This window comes from Herpailurus yagouaroundi, unplaced genomic scaffold (assembly GCF_014898765.1).
Source record: "Herpailurus yagouaroundi ecotype Mexico unplaced genomic scaffold, PumYag 100, whole genome shotgun sequence".
Taxonomy (NCBI): domain Eukaryota; kingdom Metazoa; phylum Chordata; class Mammalia; order Carnivora; family Felidae; genus Herpailurus; species Herpailurus yagouaroundi.
Genome location: NW_024412391.1, coordinates 71,951,309 through 71,966,651, shown reverse-complemented (window position 1 = coordinate 71,966,651; position 15,343 = coordinate 71,951,309). Strand labels below are relative to the sequence as shown.

At 36.2% G+C, this 15,343-nt stretch overlaps 1 protein-coding gene and 1 non-coding gene across 5 annotated transcripts in view; one reads left to right on the top strand and one right to left on the bottom strand.

The window, feature by feature from the left end:
• SEMA3D (semaphorin 3D) overlaps positions 1-15,343 on the bottom strand; it is a 201,058-nt gene that overhangs the window by 82,003 nt on the left and 103,712 nt on the right. For all 4 annotated transcript variants that reach the window (XM_040472791.1, XM_040472790.1, XM_040472789.1 and 1 more), the window contains exon 4: positions 7,193-7,255. In XM_040472791.1, coding sequence (XP_040328725.1) covers positions 7,193-7,255 — 63 coding nt within the window. The remainder of the gene's footprint in view (positions 1-7,192; positions 7,256-15,343) is intronic.
• On the top strand, positions 13,910-14,011 carry LOC121028994 (U6 spliceosomal RNA). The gene has a single exon (XR_005789522.1). It is a non-coding gene; the product is annotated as a U6 spliceosomal RNA (small nuclear RNA).

The window sequence follows — 15,343 nt, the reverse complement described above, 5'->3', positions numbered from 1 at the left end:
AACCGTGAGATCGTGACCTGAGCCGAAGTCGGACGCTTAACCGACTGCGCCACCCAGGCGCCCCTCTATTATTTATTTTAGAGAGAGAGAGCGTGTGAGTGCGAAGAGGGACAGAGGGAGAAAGAATCTTAAGCAGGCTCCATCTCAGTGCAGAGCCTGATGTGGGGCTCGGGCCCACGACTCTGGGATCACGACCTGAGCTGAAATCAAGAGTGTAATGCTCAACCCATGGAGCCACCCAGGCACCCCTAAGAAAGGAAAAATTTAAATTCACTAAGACAGTTTTCTAGCAAATAGCCTTGCTTAACAAAATCCTATTGTGTCAGTTTTCCACCTTTCTATCAGTGTGTCTGATGGAGAGAACTTATTTTCTATGTGCACAAAGGCACCATAGGGGACTCGCTTCATGTTCTTTAATATCATGTTAGGCAATCTCAAATGCAAATCTAATTCCGACAGTACATATGCCACACTAATGATTTTGAACAAATAACAGAGATGAGAACAGCCAAGACAAAAAGTGGAAAAAATGTCTGTGATCCCCAGATAAGGTGTAACGATGGCTTCGTCACTAGGATGACAGGTTTTAGTATTCTCCGGCCTTTATTTGGCTCACTCATGCTCACCGAAGGGACTTTTATTTCTTGATCTTTCCCCCACAAAGAGATTTATATGCAAGGGTAAGATCTATACAAGGACCAGTCCACAGGAAAGGGAACAGCAGAATTACACTGCTGGAGTGAGGAGAGACGGATTCACCGCCCATTATTTCATCATTTTTTAAAAAGGTCAGTTTTACGAACAGTCATAGAATTTAGAGGGTAACTGTTGTGAACTGAGTATTTGTGTCCTCCAAAACTCATTGGTTGAAACCCTAAGCCCCTCAATGAGATGGTAATAGGAGGTGGGGTCTTTGGAGGTAATTAGCTTTTGGAGAGTAGGATCATCCTGGTGGGATTAGTGAGTGCCCTTATGGGAAGGAACAGGAAGAACTCTCTTCTCTCTCTCTCCCTCTCCCCCCTCCCCTCTCCCTCTTTGCCATGTGAAGATATGACAGGATCATGGCCATCTGCAAGCCAGGAAGAGAACTTTCATCAGGGACCAAGTCTGCCTGCACTTTGATCTTGAACTTAACAGCGTCCAGAACTGTGAGAAATAAATGTCTATTGTTTAAACCACCTAGTTTACGATATTTTGTTATAGTAGCCCAGCTGACCAAGACAGTAATTTTACAAGATTCTGACATACATATTTGTATAAAAAAAAATAAAACAACTCCCTTTCCAGATTATAAATTATAGAGTCAGAAAGATTGGGGACTATGAGAGACATAGCAATTGTTTCAAAAAGGGTAATAAGCCAGGGTGAAGTTTAATACAGAGGAGACAGAATCACACCTGAAATATTTCACATCCCTGAACTTGTGTACGAGTACTTTATTAAAATGCAGCCAGTCCTAGAAAGTAACTTACTATGTTAGTATCTGACCTAGTGAGATATTAGCAGTGATTTACTTATGAAATCCCTCCCGCATCCCAGATTGGGCTGACATAGAATACAACAATTTGTGGGTGAGTCCTGAATTGTCTGACACTTTATGAAAAAGTCAGTTCTGCTCAAAGTGTTCAGTAGTGAAGTTGGTAGAAGGTAGTTCCTGAAGGCAATGAAAAGGGTTGGGTTGCTTGAGGGAAAAGAAACCTGGGAACAAAGATCCTACAAGATCAAGTTTTGCTTCAATAGCAGGAGCAATAATTAACTTGATTTAATTCACTTAGCAACCTGCACGGCTATTAATGGTAGCGTAATTCTGTGAGGCATGAAGAAAGATAACTTTGAGAAGCAGCTTTTTTAACTTCCCCTGAAATCTGGCTAATTTGTCAGCTATTCCCCACAACTGCAAGGGTGGTCACATGGGAACAAACAATTCAATTAAGTAATATACTCAACTTTGGAAAAATATTGAATTTCTCCTTCCTTCCTTATTCTTCCCACCTACTCTCCTTCCCTCCAACCAACACTCCCATTGGAAGAAAAAGAGAAACAGAAAATTTAAAACTAGTATCAACTTTCTAATTCTCTCAAATAACATTTCAATATTTTACCTCACATATACATTTATTCATATATATGTAATTAAATAAGTAAGACAAATATAATACTGAATTAATACTCAAAAGAAAAAGCTAATATCTATCTGTATTACGTGTCAGCACTTGGAATTTGAGTTTCTCCCTAGACACCTGAAAAAAAAAAAAAAAGAAAACAGAAATCCAGTAACTATAATTCTCTAGACTTATATATAGTCCAATTAAATCTAATATAGCTTTATATATGTTTCTGATAACTAACTTATAATTGCCAATTTTAACTTATTTAGGTTATATATGGAAAGACACTCGTGACTTAGGGATCTGGTTTGTTTTTACTTTTAGTATATTTTGCAGAATAATAGTGATCATCAAATGTTTTGGTCATCAGTAAAGTCTTTTCACATGCTACAGGTCAGGTTTGTCTAAAAGACCTCAGAATAGAATCAAGGCTACACAGGGAACTGTTTAGGTCTTACAGGGCTGAAAATATTTTCATTAGTTGTTGACACCTCAAAATAAATACATGAAAATACAAATATCATATTTCTCTCTTAAAAATGGAAGATCCAAAGTAGAAATTTCTACAGAGCAAAAACTAGCTGTGGTGCCAGGACAAAATAAAATACTTTAAAGAAAAAGAGAGAGAGAGAGAGAGAGAGAGAGAGAGAGAGAGAGAGAGAGAGAGATGCCTATTTAAACATTTAAAATTTAGTAGTTATAGCTCAATGGTAAATATTTAAAATTCACAAGTCTACAGACCAAATAGGATAACTGGAAAAGAATATTTTCTATATAAGGGGATCACAAAGTAATAATAAACTGTATATATATATTTTTTCTGGAAAATATGTATAATAATATGATACAACAATATATATATCTTAAAAATCTGTAAATAACCAGTAAGGAAAAGGCAAACACTAAAACTTAAAAATGAACAAATTATAGGGATATGATATCCTACCAAATATAAAATATTTAGTACTTCTAGTAATGGAAGAATCTCAGGCAAAAATAACAAAAATAACTGTCTTTTTGTTGGCCAAGATGAAATACATTTATTTTATTCATTTACGTCTTAGCATTAAATATTAACCACACGTTATACCCACTATTAGCAAGAGTAGGGTAAAATAATATCCTCTCACCAGCACACATTGCTGGTTAAGGCACAAAGGCATCAACTTTCTGGAGGGTAATTTTGTGATGGACATAAAAACTTTTATATCCTAAAAAAAAATTATATCCTCTGACCAGTAATTCTACTCAGTAATCAAAGATGTTCACAATATTTATGTATAAGATTTTTCACGTGAAGCATCACTTATAAAAGTTAAAAACTGGATATATACCAAACTTCTAACAATAGAGGATTGATGAAATAATATATAAAGGAATGCAGTGTAGCTATTAAAAGTAGTGTTATAAAAAGGAATTTAATGACATGGGAAAATGCTCATGGCAGTTTGCAAAGCAAAAAAAAAAATGTTGTAAGGGACTATGTATACAATGATTTCATTCTGAAAAATAGTAAATAGATAAGATAGAGGAATAAACATCAAAACGTCACCAGCTATCTCTGGGTAATGTTCATGGGGGAGGAGATATTTACAGATGACGTCCATGTAATTTGCAAACTTTCTACAATGAGCACTTTGTTTCACTTTTAGATGTTCTTTCACAAAAAGAAGAAAGAATGTAATCATAGGACTTTACCCATGGAAGATCCTTGAATTCTACGTAATGTCTCTGTTGACGAGGTTATGTGCCTCTAGGGTTAAGATGACAAACAGAACTCAGGCTGCCCACATCCTGTGTGTTCTTTTGCCTGGACTGAGCTGTTTGCTCCACTCTTTATAGTCAGGACCAAAGACACTTTTTTAGTGACTTTCTTTTGAAAAATATTCTAAGCAGAAACAAAATGCTATCAAATAGCTTCCTGCCACTATTTCCTTTCTTTGGACTAAACTGGAGACTGGTCAAGAAAGGGGAATGGTTCTCTTTTGTATCCACATCTTCTATTCCATCCCCACCCCAATTAGCTAACTTTCATTATGGTAAATAATTCACTATTTTTCAGTTATATAGTACCTTTGTGTAAAGGGACAGTCTTTCCAAACACTTGTTAATCCTAAAAGCACTCTTGGGAAGTAGGTAAAAATTACTAGAGAGAAGGGAGGAGAGAGGGTAATGCCAAAGGCAGTAAAAGAGGTCAATAAAACCACACAGTTGCCTCAGTTTTCTGTTGGCTGAAATCTATGCAATGCTGTAAATCGAGGCTCTATTACGGGATATTGAAGGGGAAGTGATTTGAGGGGTACAGTTTGAGGGGTAAGGTTTTCAGACCTTATATGTAGAATTCAGACGTGTAGATCACAGTGTTGTATAAGAACACGGACTATGGGGCAAGACTTCTAGATTCAATTCACAGTTTCACTATTTATTAGATGTGATATTGGGCAACCCATTTAATTTTTCTGGGTTCAGTCTTTTCATCTAGAAAACATTAAAACCTTGCATTTAGTATGATTAAAAGGATGAAGGGGGCTTATAAAGCATTGAAAGCAGTTCCCAGAGCATGGTAAGTGCTATAAAAGTGTTAGCTATTCTTAGTAATTCTAAATAAAATATATTATTTTACAGTGACAGATTAAAAAAGAGGAGGCGAAGAGTTGTATTATCCCCACATGATTCAACATCAAACTTTACAGATTTCAGTACAGAGGGAAAAGCTTCCTATATCTCTAATCTGGGGGTAGCAGTAGGTGTGCTTCAAGGTTAGAGGTGATTACTAGCTCCCAAATACAACTCAACTTGCAAGTATAGGTTCCATATATTGGGTCGTATATGCTCTAGGACCCCACCTCCTGAAAAGTTTATCACCCTTTGATTTAACTTAATAATAAGGGCAACTGAGTTACTATATAACTGGGAGTAGTGAACATACTGAAATAAGAACACTGTCACAATTGAAACCTTCACTGATTGTTTGACCTTGAGTACTTACCCCTCATCTGCTCCATGGGAATATTGACATTAGTTTATTGGAGGAAATTTAAACCACCCTTTTCCTATTGTCCCCTTTTCACGCAGTCAATACTGGGAAAATACAAAATATTCCAGTGTTCATACTGTGTATGGCATGCTCTTATTGTTATTAAATTAATTTTGAAGCCTCTCATAAATACTGCATCTTTTTTTCCCCCACAAATACAAAAAAAGTATTGAGGATTTGCAGAGCTGAGCACCCGCTCAGTAGGGTAGTGAACAGGGTGAAGCGATTAGAGACATGGGAGGAAGAATATATTTTGGAATAGTTTGATCTTTTTCATTTCAAGTAAAATAAATGTGACAGCTGTTTCCTGTTGCATTTGCTGCTGACACCCCCTGATATATTTCTATTAACATAAATGTGCCTGCAAAGACCACATGTAACATTAAAGGAATACAAAGTCAGGCATAATCAAAAGTTTTCCTTTGTGTTGTTTTGATTATTTTGTTTTGCAGTGTTGTTACTGATTATTAAAAACTCCATGATAGCAGATACTGTATCCTTTCATATATATAGTTATGGACATATTTACACCCTAATAAGTATTTGCTGAATAAACAAAATGGGTGAACAAACCAGTTGTCTCAAATTCTTAGTCTTCTAAGCTTTCTCGTAATTATATTAGACATCATATGTCATGTTGTTTTATCACATTGATCAAGTGAGAATTTTTATATCTCATTATGCTTTCCTATATATAACGCACACTATTAATTGTTATTAAATATAAAGCATTGCTCAGCAAAACACCCCTGCATTACTATGTTTACAGCAACATTAGAGAATACTGTAAAGGAAGCCTCAGGATATCCATGTTCAAGGTTTAGAACCTCCTGGGGTGCCTGGGTGGCGCAGTCAGTTAAGCGTCCGACTTCAGCCAGGTCACGATCTTGCGGTCCGTGAGTTCGAGCCCCGCGTCGGGCTCTGGGCTGATGGCTCAGAGCCTGGAGCCTGTTTCCGATTCTGTGTCTCCCTCTCTCTCTGCCCCTCCCCCGTTCATGCTCTGTCTCTCTCTGTCCCAAAAATAAATAAACGTTGAAAAAAAAAAATTAGAACCTCTTTTCACCTTGAGTTACATTCAGGAAGCGATTTGTCAAAAACAAAAAAGAAAGGAAGGAAGGAAGGAAGAAAGGAAGGAAGAGAAAGAAAGAGAAAGCAAGCAAGCAAGCAAGCAAGTGAGCAATTCTCCCTGTCACCACAGTACAAGAAGTCAGGGCAGAACACAGAGCATCTGTCCTGAATCAGAACCCTTTGCTGAGAAGAGGCAGAAAGAGCCCCAGCCCTCTTCTGTTACTGGTGGAGATAGAACAGGCAATGCAGCGCGGAGGAGAACGCAGAACGCTGTGGACAGTGCAAAAGCAATTCGGACAGGACCTCCTGGCCACACACACAAAGCAACTAGGTTAGTCACATGTACCTAAGGGTTTTCTCTGGTCCATAAGTCAGCTTACACCAGAAGTTTGTATTAGAACTCCATTATTTATCCTTTATAGGTTACGTCATATGATTATGCTTAAGTAAATTTTAGAGTACATTACTTCTGGTTCTTATCCCAGAATTTATGCCATTCATTTCACCCAATCTTTCTTAATATGCCAACTTTTGAAATTCTTCTTCTAGAGGCCATAAGTTTAATTAACCCAAATTAAATTAAGTATCAATTGTGTGTTTATGGTGCTGCAGAACCTCATGATTTTGTGTGCATTTCCAAAATCCATGCATATAAATAACAAATGTAAAATCCTAGAAATATAATATTTTCTGATGATCTATTTTTAATGTTTTAGGTGCATTTCTGAGATTCATGTGAAGAAAATAATAATATTTACAATTAACACTTTAGAAAGTCCTGTATTTCTAAATTTCTGAGAATAGTGTTATTCCTTTTGGCAAGGTAGAAATATTTTATATCTTCTTAATCTTTATAGAGAATATTAATGCAGTCTTAAAAATAATACACTGATGCCAATAATTCAATAAAATCCAATAAAAATTTTACTATCATATCAGTACCAGTTCAACAAAGATAGTTTTAAAGTCTCGTACTTACATTGGCATCTTTCCCGGCTAATTTACATAATTCCACTCGTTCCTTCGCAGCGGGCCAATAAATCTGTAAGACATTTCAAAGTGTGTCAGAATCTGAATATCTAAAACACCTTACAATTCTAATTAGGAAAATGAGTGTGTGAAGCTGAAGAGTGGATGTCAAACTATGGGCATGTTATTAGATATGATGTAAGAATTTTGAGATTTAAATATTTTCCAAAGCCACCATAAAAAAATAAAATGAACTACAGAACTATCTATTTGCATATTATAATCTTCTAATTTCTTTTCAAATGTATTTAATAATAGATAAGTTATGTTGAGAAGGCCATAAAATCTTATTGTGGTGTCGGCAGTTCAGGTTCGCATCTGTTTAAGTAAGAGATTTTATTTATGCTGTTTTTCTGTGCTCACTCAGAGTGGTGGTGCATTATAAACATGTGCAGCGAATGTTGGAAAACGGCACTTGGTTACAAGCAAAAGTTATCACTCCAAGTCAAAGACCAGTGTGGATTTCCTGGCAATATTTAACGCGTGCGGAGCTCATACGCATCTTTCACTTAGTTAAATATTATACATGCTTCATCTTACTGAAATCTCACAATGACCCTATGAGATGGCTGGACTTACTCTCCTCATTTTCACATCAGAAAACTTATTCACACAGCCACTAAATAACATGTCACGGGCCATGAACATAGTCACCAGCAAAGCCAAAATATGACCCAAAGTCCGTCTCCTGAAGTAGAGGGGTCTCCACCACTATATAATAATTATTATCTGGGCAAATGATTAAGGACAAGGGCAGCAAATCCCTTGGTTGGTAGCTCTTAATCATGCTTTAACTGTCTTGAATTTATTACAAAGGTTTTGTTTTGTTTTTAACAAAGTTTAGGAATTCTGTCAAGAAGGTTTTGCAAATGAAGTTTCAAACAGTTATTTTACTCCATTAGCTTAAAGAAAGAAATGCTCCCTGTTAAGCTACAGGCAAGAAGAAACAAGAAAAGCAAATTCTGAGTTACTTATAATATATATATTATATTATATTATATATAATATATATATTCCAAGAGCTCTGATAAACTTTTATTATGTTTCTTACCAATGTTAGCCGAAAATGTTTTAATAGGTAAGGAAAAAAAGAAAATATCCTGAAGGAATGCACTGAAAAAGCCTTGTTAAGCCTGGAACTCACAAATGACTCAGGAGTCACAAATGTTTATATGGTATTATCTTCATAGTGAGATTTCAGGGTTTTATGTCTCTGAGTAAAGAAGAACAGAGAATACCACTCAAACTCGTACTAGACAAATTCAATAAAATAACTAAGATTTTTAAATGAAGTAAATGCTGCAAATTACATGCTGCAAATTGCAAGCCTAAGGTGTACCTAGACAGGGTGGCTGACCAGGAGGTAGTATCAAATGATGAGTTAAACTCAATGTGGTTCACAATAAGGACCTAAAGATGCTATTTATTGCAAACTGGTTTAATTCTCGGCATTTATACTTTCACACAATTCTGAAGAGTAGCCGTCCATAAAATATAAATAGACTACAGTAATAAAAAATAATATGGACAGATCTTAGCAATTTGCTATTAGGTAAAAAAAAGTGCAGTCCCCCAAATTACAAACAGAATGATCCACTTAGAATAATGTCAAAAACAACTAAAAGAAAATAGACACTTTTATCGTATGTGTAGATGCAATAAATATGTAAAAATGAAAACTAGGGGGTGATGAATACAGGATTCAGAAAAAAAAAATGGTTGTCCCGACTGGAAGGAAAAAGACAAACTGGTGGTAAGAAACAGATTATTTATGAGATCTTAGCTTTTGTTCTGGATGGTGCCTTTTTGGGTATTTAATGCATAGTTTAAAATAACTAAGCAATTCAAGCTAGTAAATAAATGAATCAAAACGGGCCATGCATAGGCCAAAAGACAACAGTCAATCATCAACCCAGAATCATGAGGTCTTAAATAAATAAATGAAAGAGGAGTAAAAGTAGAACACCACAGCTGGCAGGAAAAGTTGAAAGTTTCTTCCAGTTTTGTTTGCTTGTGTGTTTTAAGTTTATTTATTTATGTTGAGAGGGAGGGAGGTAGAGAGACAGAGGGAGAAAGAGAGAGTGACAGAGAGGGAGAGAGAATGGGGGAGGGGCTGTGAGAGGGAGAGAGAGAATCCCAAGCAGGCTCCACACTGTCAGCATGGAGACCCTACGAGCCCTCTATGGGTCTCCACGCTGGGCTTGAACCCAGGAACAATGAGATTATGACCTGAGCCGAAAACTCAGCCGACTGAGCCACCCAGTCTCCCTTCTTCCAGTTGTTTTTTAATTGTTTGTTTATTTGTAATCATTAGTAGCAGAAACACTGAAGCCACTGTTCTTCTCCTCTCCTGTAAAGGTGTCATCTTGAATTTATAGTAACTTTGCTTTGTATTTGGACCTATGAGCTCAATGTATCCTCTCTCAAGGTATTTTTTTCTTCGATGATTCATTTTTATTATTATCTTTAATTGTGATAAAATATCCGTAACATAAAATTTACCATCTTAGAGGTATCTGGGTGGCTCAGTCAGTTGAGCATCTGACTCTTGATTTCAGCTCAGGTCATGATCTCATGGTTTGTGGGTTTGAGCCCCACGTCAGGTTCTGTGCTGACAGTGTGGAGCCTGCTTGGGATTCTATCTCCCTCTCTCTCTGCCTCTCCCTTGCTCTCTGTCCTTCTCTCAAAATAAATAAATAAACATTTTAAAAAAATTTACCATCAGAGCTATTTTTACAGTTCATTCAGTATTGTCAGGTATATTCACTTTCTGCAAACAATCTCTCACAAAACTGCAACTCTAAACATGCTGATCTAGAATATTATAGTGATTTTACAGAGTATCACTGTGTATCATTGGACTGAAAATAGAAGGTACACAGAATGCATATCCACCATCTGTCAATTGGTTTAATCTTTAGCTCATTTTATTTGGTCTCTAGTCTAGAGACTAGAGAATATTTCTTTGAGTCCTTTCAAAATGTCAAATCCTATTCTTTTCTGTTTTTTTTTTTTATGACGGTAAAATTCACTCACATTTCAGAAATAAACTTAGAACAGATAGTTATGGATATTTGTTCTAATCTAAATATCTTATTGAGGGGGCACCTGGGTGGCTCAGTCGGTTAAGTGTCTGATTCTTGATTTCAGCTCAGGTCATGATTTCTTTCATGGATGTTTGTGAGATCAACCCCTGCATTGGGCTCTGCACTGACAGTTGTAGAGCCTACTTGGGACTCTCTCTCCCTCTCTCTCTGCCCCTCCCTCTCTCTCAAAACAAACAAATAAACTTTAAATATCTTATTGTTATAAAGTCTATTAAAAAAGGGAAAATATAAAATTCTTCTATATTAAGTAAATAAGATGTAAAGAAGAAAAAGATTATCACAGGGTTTTTGTTTGTTTGTTTGTTTGTTTGTTTTGGTTTGTTTTGTTTTTTACCTTGAACCAGTAGAGTGAGTGACTGAGTTAAAAAGTAGGTCATGACATAAATGTTTCTAAAATTGATTTTGCATATATTTGTAGGGGCTTCAAAAGTGAGTTATTTAAAGAGTGACAAAATGTGGAAACAATCTTTATAACTTCTTTGCAATCTACATGAAAGCTCCAAAGTCAGCACAGAGTAAGTACTATTCATAAATTATTTGTTCATTACACATATAATTACAAAGGCCCTCTGTATGCTGGGCAAGGTGTGGCATTGAGTCAGGAAGATAGTTCTGTAAACAGATAAGTTAACCGCATTTTCTTGGGAGATACAAAGTGAGCAGAGAGCTCGGAAGATGGAAACTGTGCTCAGGGAGCATCCAAGGGGCCCCAAGGGCAGACCAAGATACAGGTCTCTATTTTTGAACCACTGTTTTCAATTACTTGCGCTTAATAGCTTAGTGTGGTTTAATAGTTTTGACTCTGATTTTTTTCTTAAGGATTTGACACTAGTAACTGCAGATTTCTTTTCCTTCTTTGCAAAGGAATACAAATCTCTAAAAGATGTTTTCATGGTTTTTGTACATTTTCAGTTATTAACTGTAAGTCATATAATTGTAAATTGAATTGATTGTAAGTCATGTAATTGTAAATTGAAATGTGTCATCCTAGCTAATGAAGCAATAAAACTGAAATTTCAAGCAGCAGAGAAGCAAGTGTTTGATTAGTGGGTAAATGTTACACAAAGATACTCAAGCACTGAGAATTCGTTGGGGTCCAGAAACCAATTTTAAAAAATCTTTTAATCTTTGTTTATAGAGGATATTTTTCCCCGAGTGTTATCTCACTTTTCATCATTCGCCTTCAATCCCATAAAGTCTAGACCCTGTTAAAAATAGAAATTATCCTTTAATCATTATTATTGAAGAGTAACTCTAAGATAGTATCACAAAGATAATTTTACTTTTTAAGATAACATAAGCCTTTAAAATAAAGATTCATTAAGATTATATACTGCCTTATTTTGATACAATGCTCTCAAGAATTCAGAAGTCACAAAAAGAGTTGTCTTAATATCAACAACCTAGGAGATATCTGATTGTCTTCCAGACTGGAAACATTTACTTAAAAGGGGGGAAAAAAAGAATCATTGTAGTCGTGCCAATATTTAAAAGCTATCATTTTAATTATGATTTATGGTGGGATTTTCTTTTACTTGCCACCTAGTCATTAGAATAAAGCATTTTTTAAAATTCCTTTTAATTCCTTGTTTGTAAAGAATTTAAAGTAGCAAAATTTCACTTAATGCAATCTAAAAATATAATAAAGCAAAACAAAAAACCTACCAACAAGCCACATAGTTATATGTTCAAGTAACATTTTTGTTTCTCAAAATCTTTTGAAGTGGCATAATACTGTGACATATCCATCTCTATCTGTGTCTATTTATAGAAAAACCTTCCGCCAATTCTGTATTTTTAGGGACAAACTGTGTATGCACATGTGCGTATCTGGGTGTGTGTGTGGTGTGCATGTCTATGTGCATACATGTGCATATGGTATATTGTGCATATGTTTGTAGGTGGACAGAGAGGGGTAACAGAGAGAAGAGAGAGATTCACACAGATACATCTAGCGAGAGATATTAACTCTGACTATAGAACAACATATTTCATAAATATTTCCAAGTTTCAGCATGGTTTAAAAAAAAAATTAACATTTATTCATTTTTGAGACAGAGAGAGAGAGAGAGAGAGAGAGAGAGAGAGAGAGAGACATGGAAAGAGAAAGAGCATGAGTGGAGGTGGGCAGAGAGAGAGGGAGACACAGAATCCGAGCTGTCAGCACAGAGCCCAACACAAGGCTCAAACTCATGGACCGCGAGATCATGACCTGAGCTGAAGTCAGAAACTTAACCAACTGAGCCCTCCAGATGCCCCTAAGTTTAAGCACGGTTTACACAAAAGCCCAAGAAATACTGAGATCCTGAAATTATTTCAGCAGCCCAGTCAGTACCCTTAAAAAACAATGTCCACAAAATCTATAAAAGCCCTCTTGATCATTAAGTAGGTAATGTGAACAGCTTTGAAGCAGTGGTTATTAACAATTTCATGACTTCTGAATTTATCAGCAATAAAATGACACATACATCTCCTTGAACTTGAGAACATGGTCCATGCGGTGTCATGCCATACTAAAAGTGGCACAAGCAGGACAAACAAAACACGTACCCCTATCCCTTAAAGCTGATGCAACTGTACTACTCCCTCAGAAAGTTACCCAAGGATATTTTTCTTTCATTTATCAGACAGAGATGTACCAAAGCAGAGATGATACTTGCGTAACTGCCATATTAATTGTTCTGAAATATTCCCACAGAGCACTCATTCACAACTAATGGGGTATGATGTACCACAGTCAGGTTGTAAGGCTATCACTTTGGTGCGAGTAGTCTTCAGAAGCTTGGTGCTTAGATGTCAAGGATTTCAAATATGTAGAAAGCTTACTACTGGTCTCTCTACCCACATGGAGGACAGACATCAGAAAGCAAACATCTTTTCTGCGGATCTGATAAGCCCAAGAATTTCTCTCAACATAATTATTGACGGTATAACTACTAACTGAACTACTAAATAATTGAGGGTTGCAAATTAACTTTATTTTGAGTGCTAATCTTATAGATCAACTTAATAACAGAAAACCACTCTGGGATATGGAAGTAAATAAATTTATAAAATTTATAAAATCTCTCCACAATTTCTTGGTTAACATTTCAAAACAAGTATGTCTGGTAAATCAATCTCCATGTTCTATAATCTACTGATTTAACCATGCTAGTATATTTACGTTGTTTTCATAACATTTCACAATTGAAATCAACCATTTCCGAAGGATTCACTTTTGTAGGTTACACTTGGAAAGATCAAATATTAATGTCTAATTATATATTAGTGTTTAATATATATTAGTATATATATTAATATATATATAGGACTCACTTTGGCAACACACTTACTAAATTGAATGATACAGATGGGCGCCTGGGTGGTTTAGTTGGTTAAGTGTTCGACTTCGGCTCAGGTCAGGATCTCGCGGTTTGTGAGTTTGAGCCCTGCATTGGGCTCTGAGCTGTCAGCACAGCTGTCTGGAGCCTGCTTCGGATTCTGTGTGTGTGTGTGTCTCTCTCTCTTTGCCCCTCCCCCACTCATGCTCTGTCTGTCTCTCTCTATCTCAAAAATAAACATTAAAATAATGTAAAAAAATAAATGGAATGATACAGAGAAGATTAGCATGGTACCTTTGCAAAGAGGACACACAAATTCATGAAGTATTCCATGTTGTTTTTTTAAAAAAGAGTAAGAGTAAGAATATATAAATGTATATATATATATATTTTTTTTTTCTTTGAGAGTTAGAGAATGTAGATTACCAGTATACTAAGGGACCATTCTAATGAAATAAAAATTCTCCTCAGTGTCACTTTGCATATGCTCATCTGCTACAAAGTTACATTTTAAACATATTTTTAAAAGAGATTCAATTTTAATTTTCTTATGAAAATATAATGGGAGCTGCATGCATTTAAAAATACACCTATGGGGCGCCTGGGTGGCGCAGTCGGTTGAGCGTCCGACTTCAGCCAGGTCACGATCTCACGGTCCGTGAGTTCGAGCCCCGCGTCAGGCTCTGGGCTGATGGCTCAGAGCCTGGAGGCTGTTTCCGATTCTGAGTCTCCCTCTCTCTCTGCCCCTCTCCCGTTCATGCTCTGTCTCTCTCTGTCCCAAAAATAAATAAACGTTGAAAAAAAAAATACACCTATGATCTAATTATCCTATATTGATTTTATTTGCTTATCTCTACCCAAAATCCAAAATGTTTTTTGTTTGTTCATTTTTTGAAGGAGTTTTACTTCACTTTGGATACAAACAGGTTGGAGAAACTCACAAGTAAATACTGCAATGTCTCTAACCATAATGGTTTCATTCATAATTCATATCATTCATTAACACTTATCACTTAGTAAGGTGAAAATGTCAGGCAATTTATTTTTAATTATTTAATCTTAGGCAAGTTACAAAAACATTCAAATAATGATAAGGCCTAGAACATCCTAAGGAAATTCTAATTATATCTGCTCTTTGTTACATCTTTGGAGAAGCAATTTAATTGACTCAAGTCAGCAAGTGCAAGGTCAGTCAAGTGGCCGTTGGCCTAATTCAGAGATGCCCAAACTGAAAGGAATACACAGAAGGGGAAGTTACAACTTGTTCAAAAAACCTAATTAAGGACAACAATTCAGAGCCGTAAAAATGCAGACAGGCATCTCTATCAAAGAACAGGATTCAAGTTTTTGAATGGTTGTAAAAAAGTTGGAAATATGTTGCTCTAAATGCCGTCTGGTAAAGGATTTGATCAACCAAGGGAGCAAAGACAGCTCTGGGTTCCAGGAACAGAAAGAGGTAAGAGATCTGGCTCATAGAGTGAAGTACTGAAAAATAAGGACAACAGCACCAAAAGTAGAGCTTCCATTATTGAAACTGACTGGGGTAGAAACTGTTATGGATGGGGAGTTTTAACTCTCAAGTTTGGGCACGATCTGCCCATGGAGCTTCCTCCATGAAGAGTTGGGCAAGACTTGCCTCTCTGCATTTTCAGGACTCAGCGTAAAGCCTCT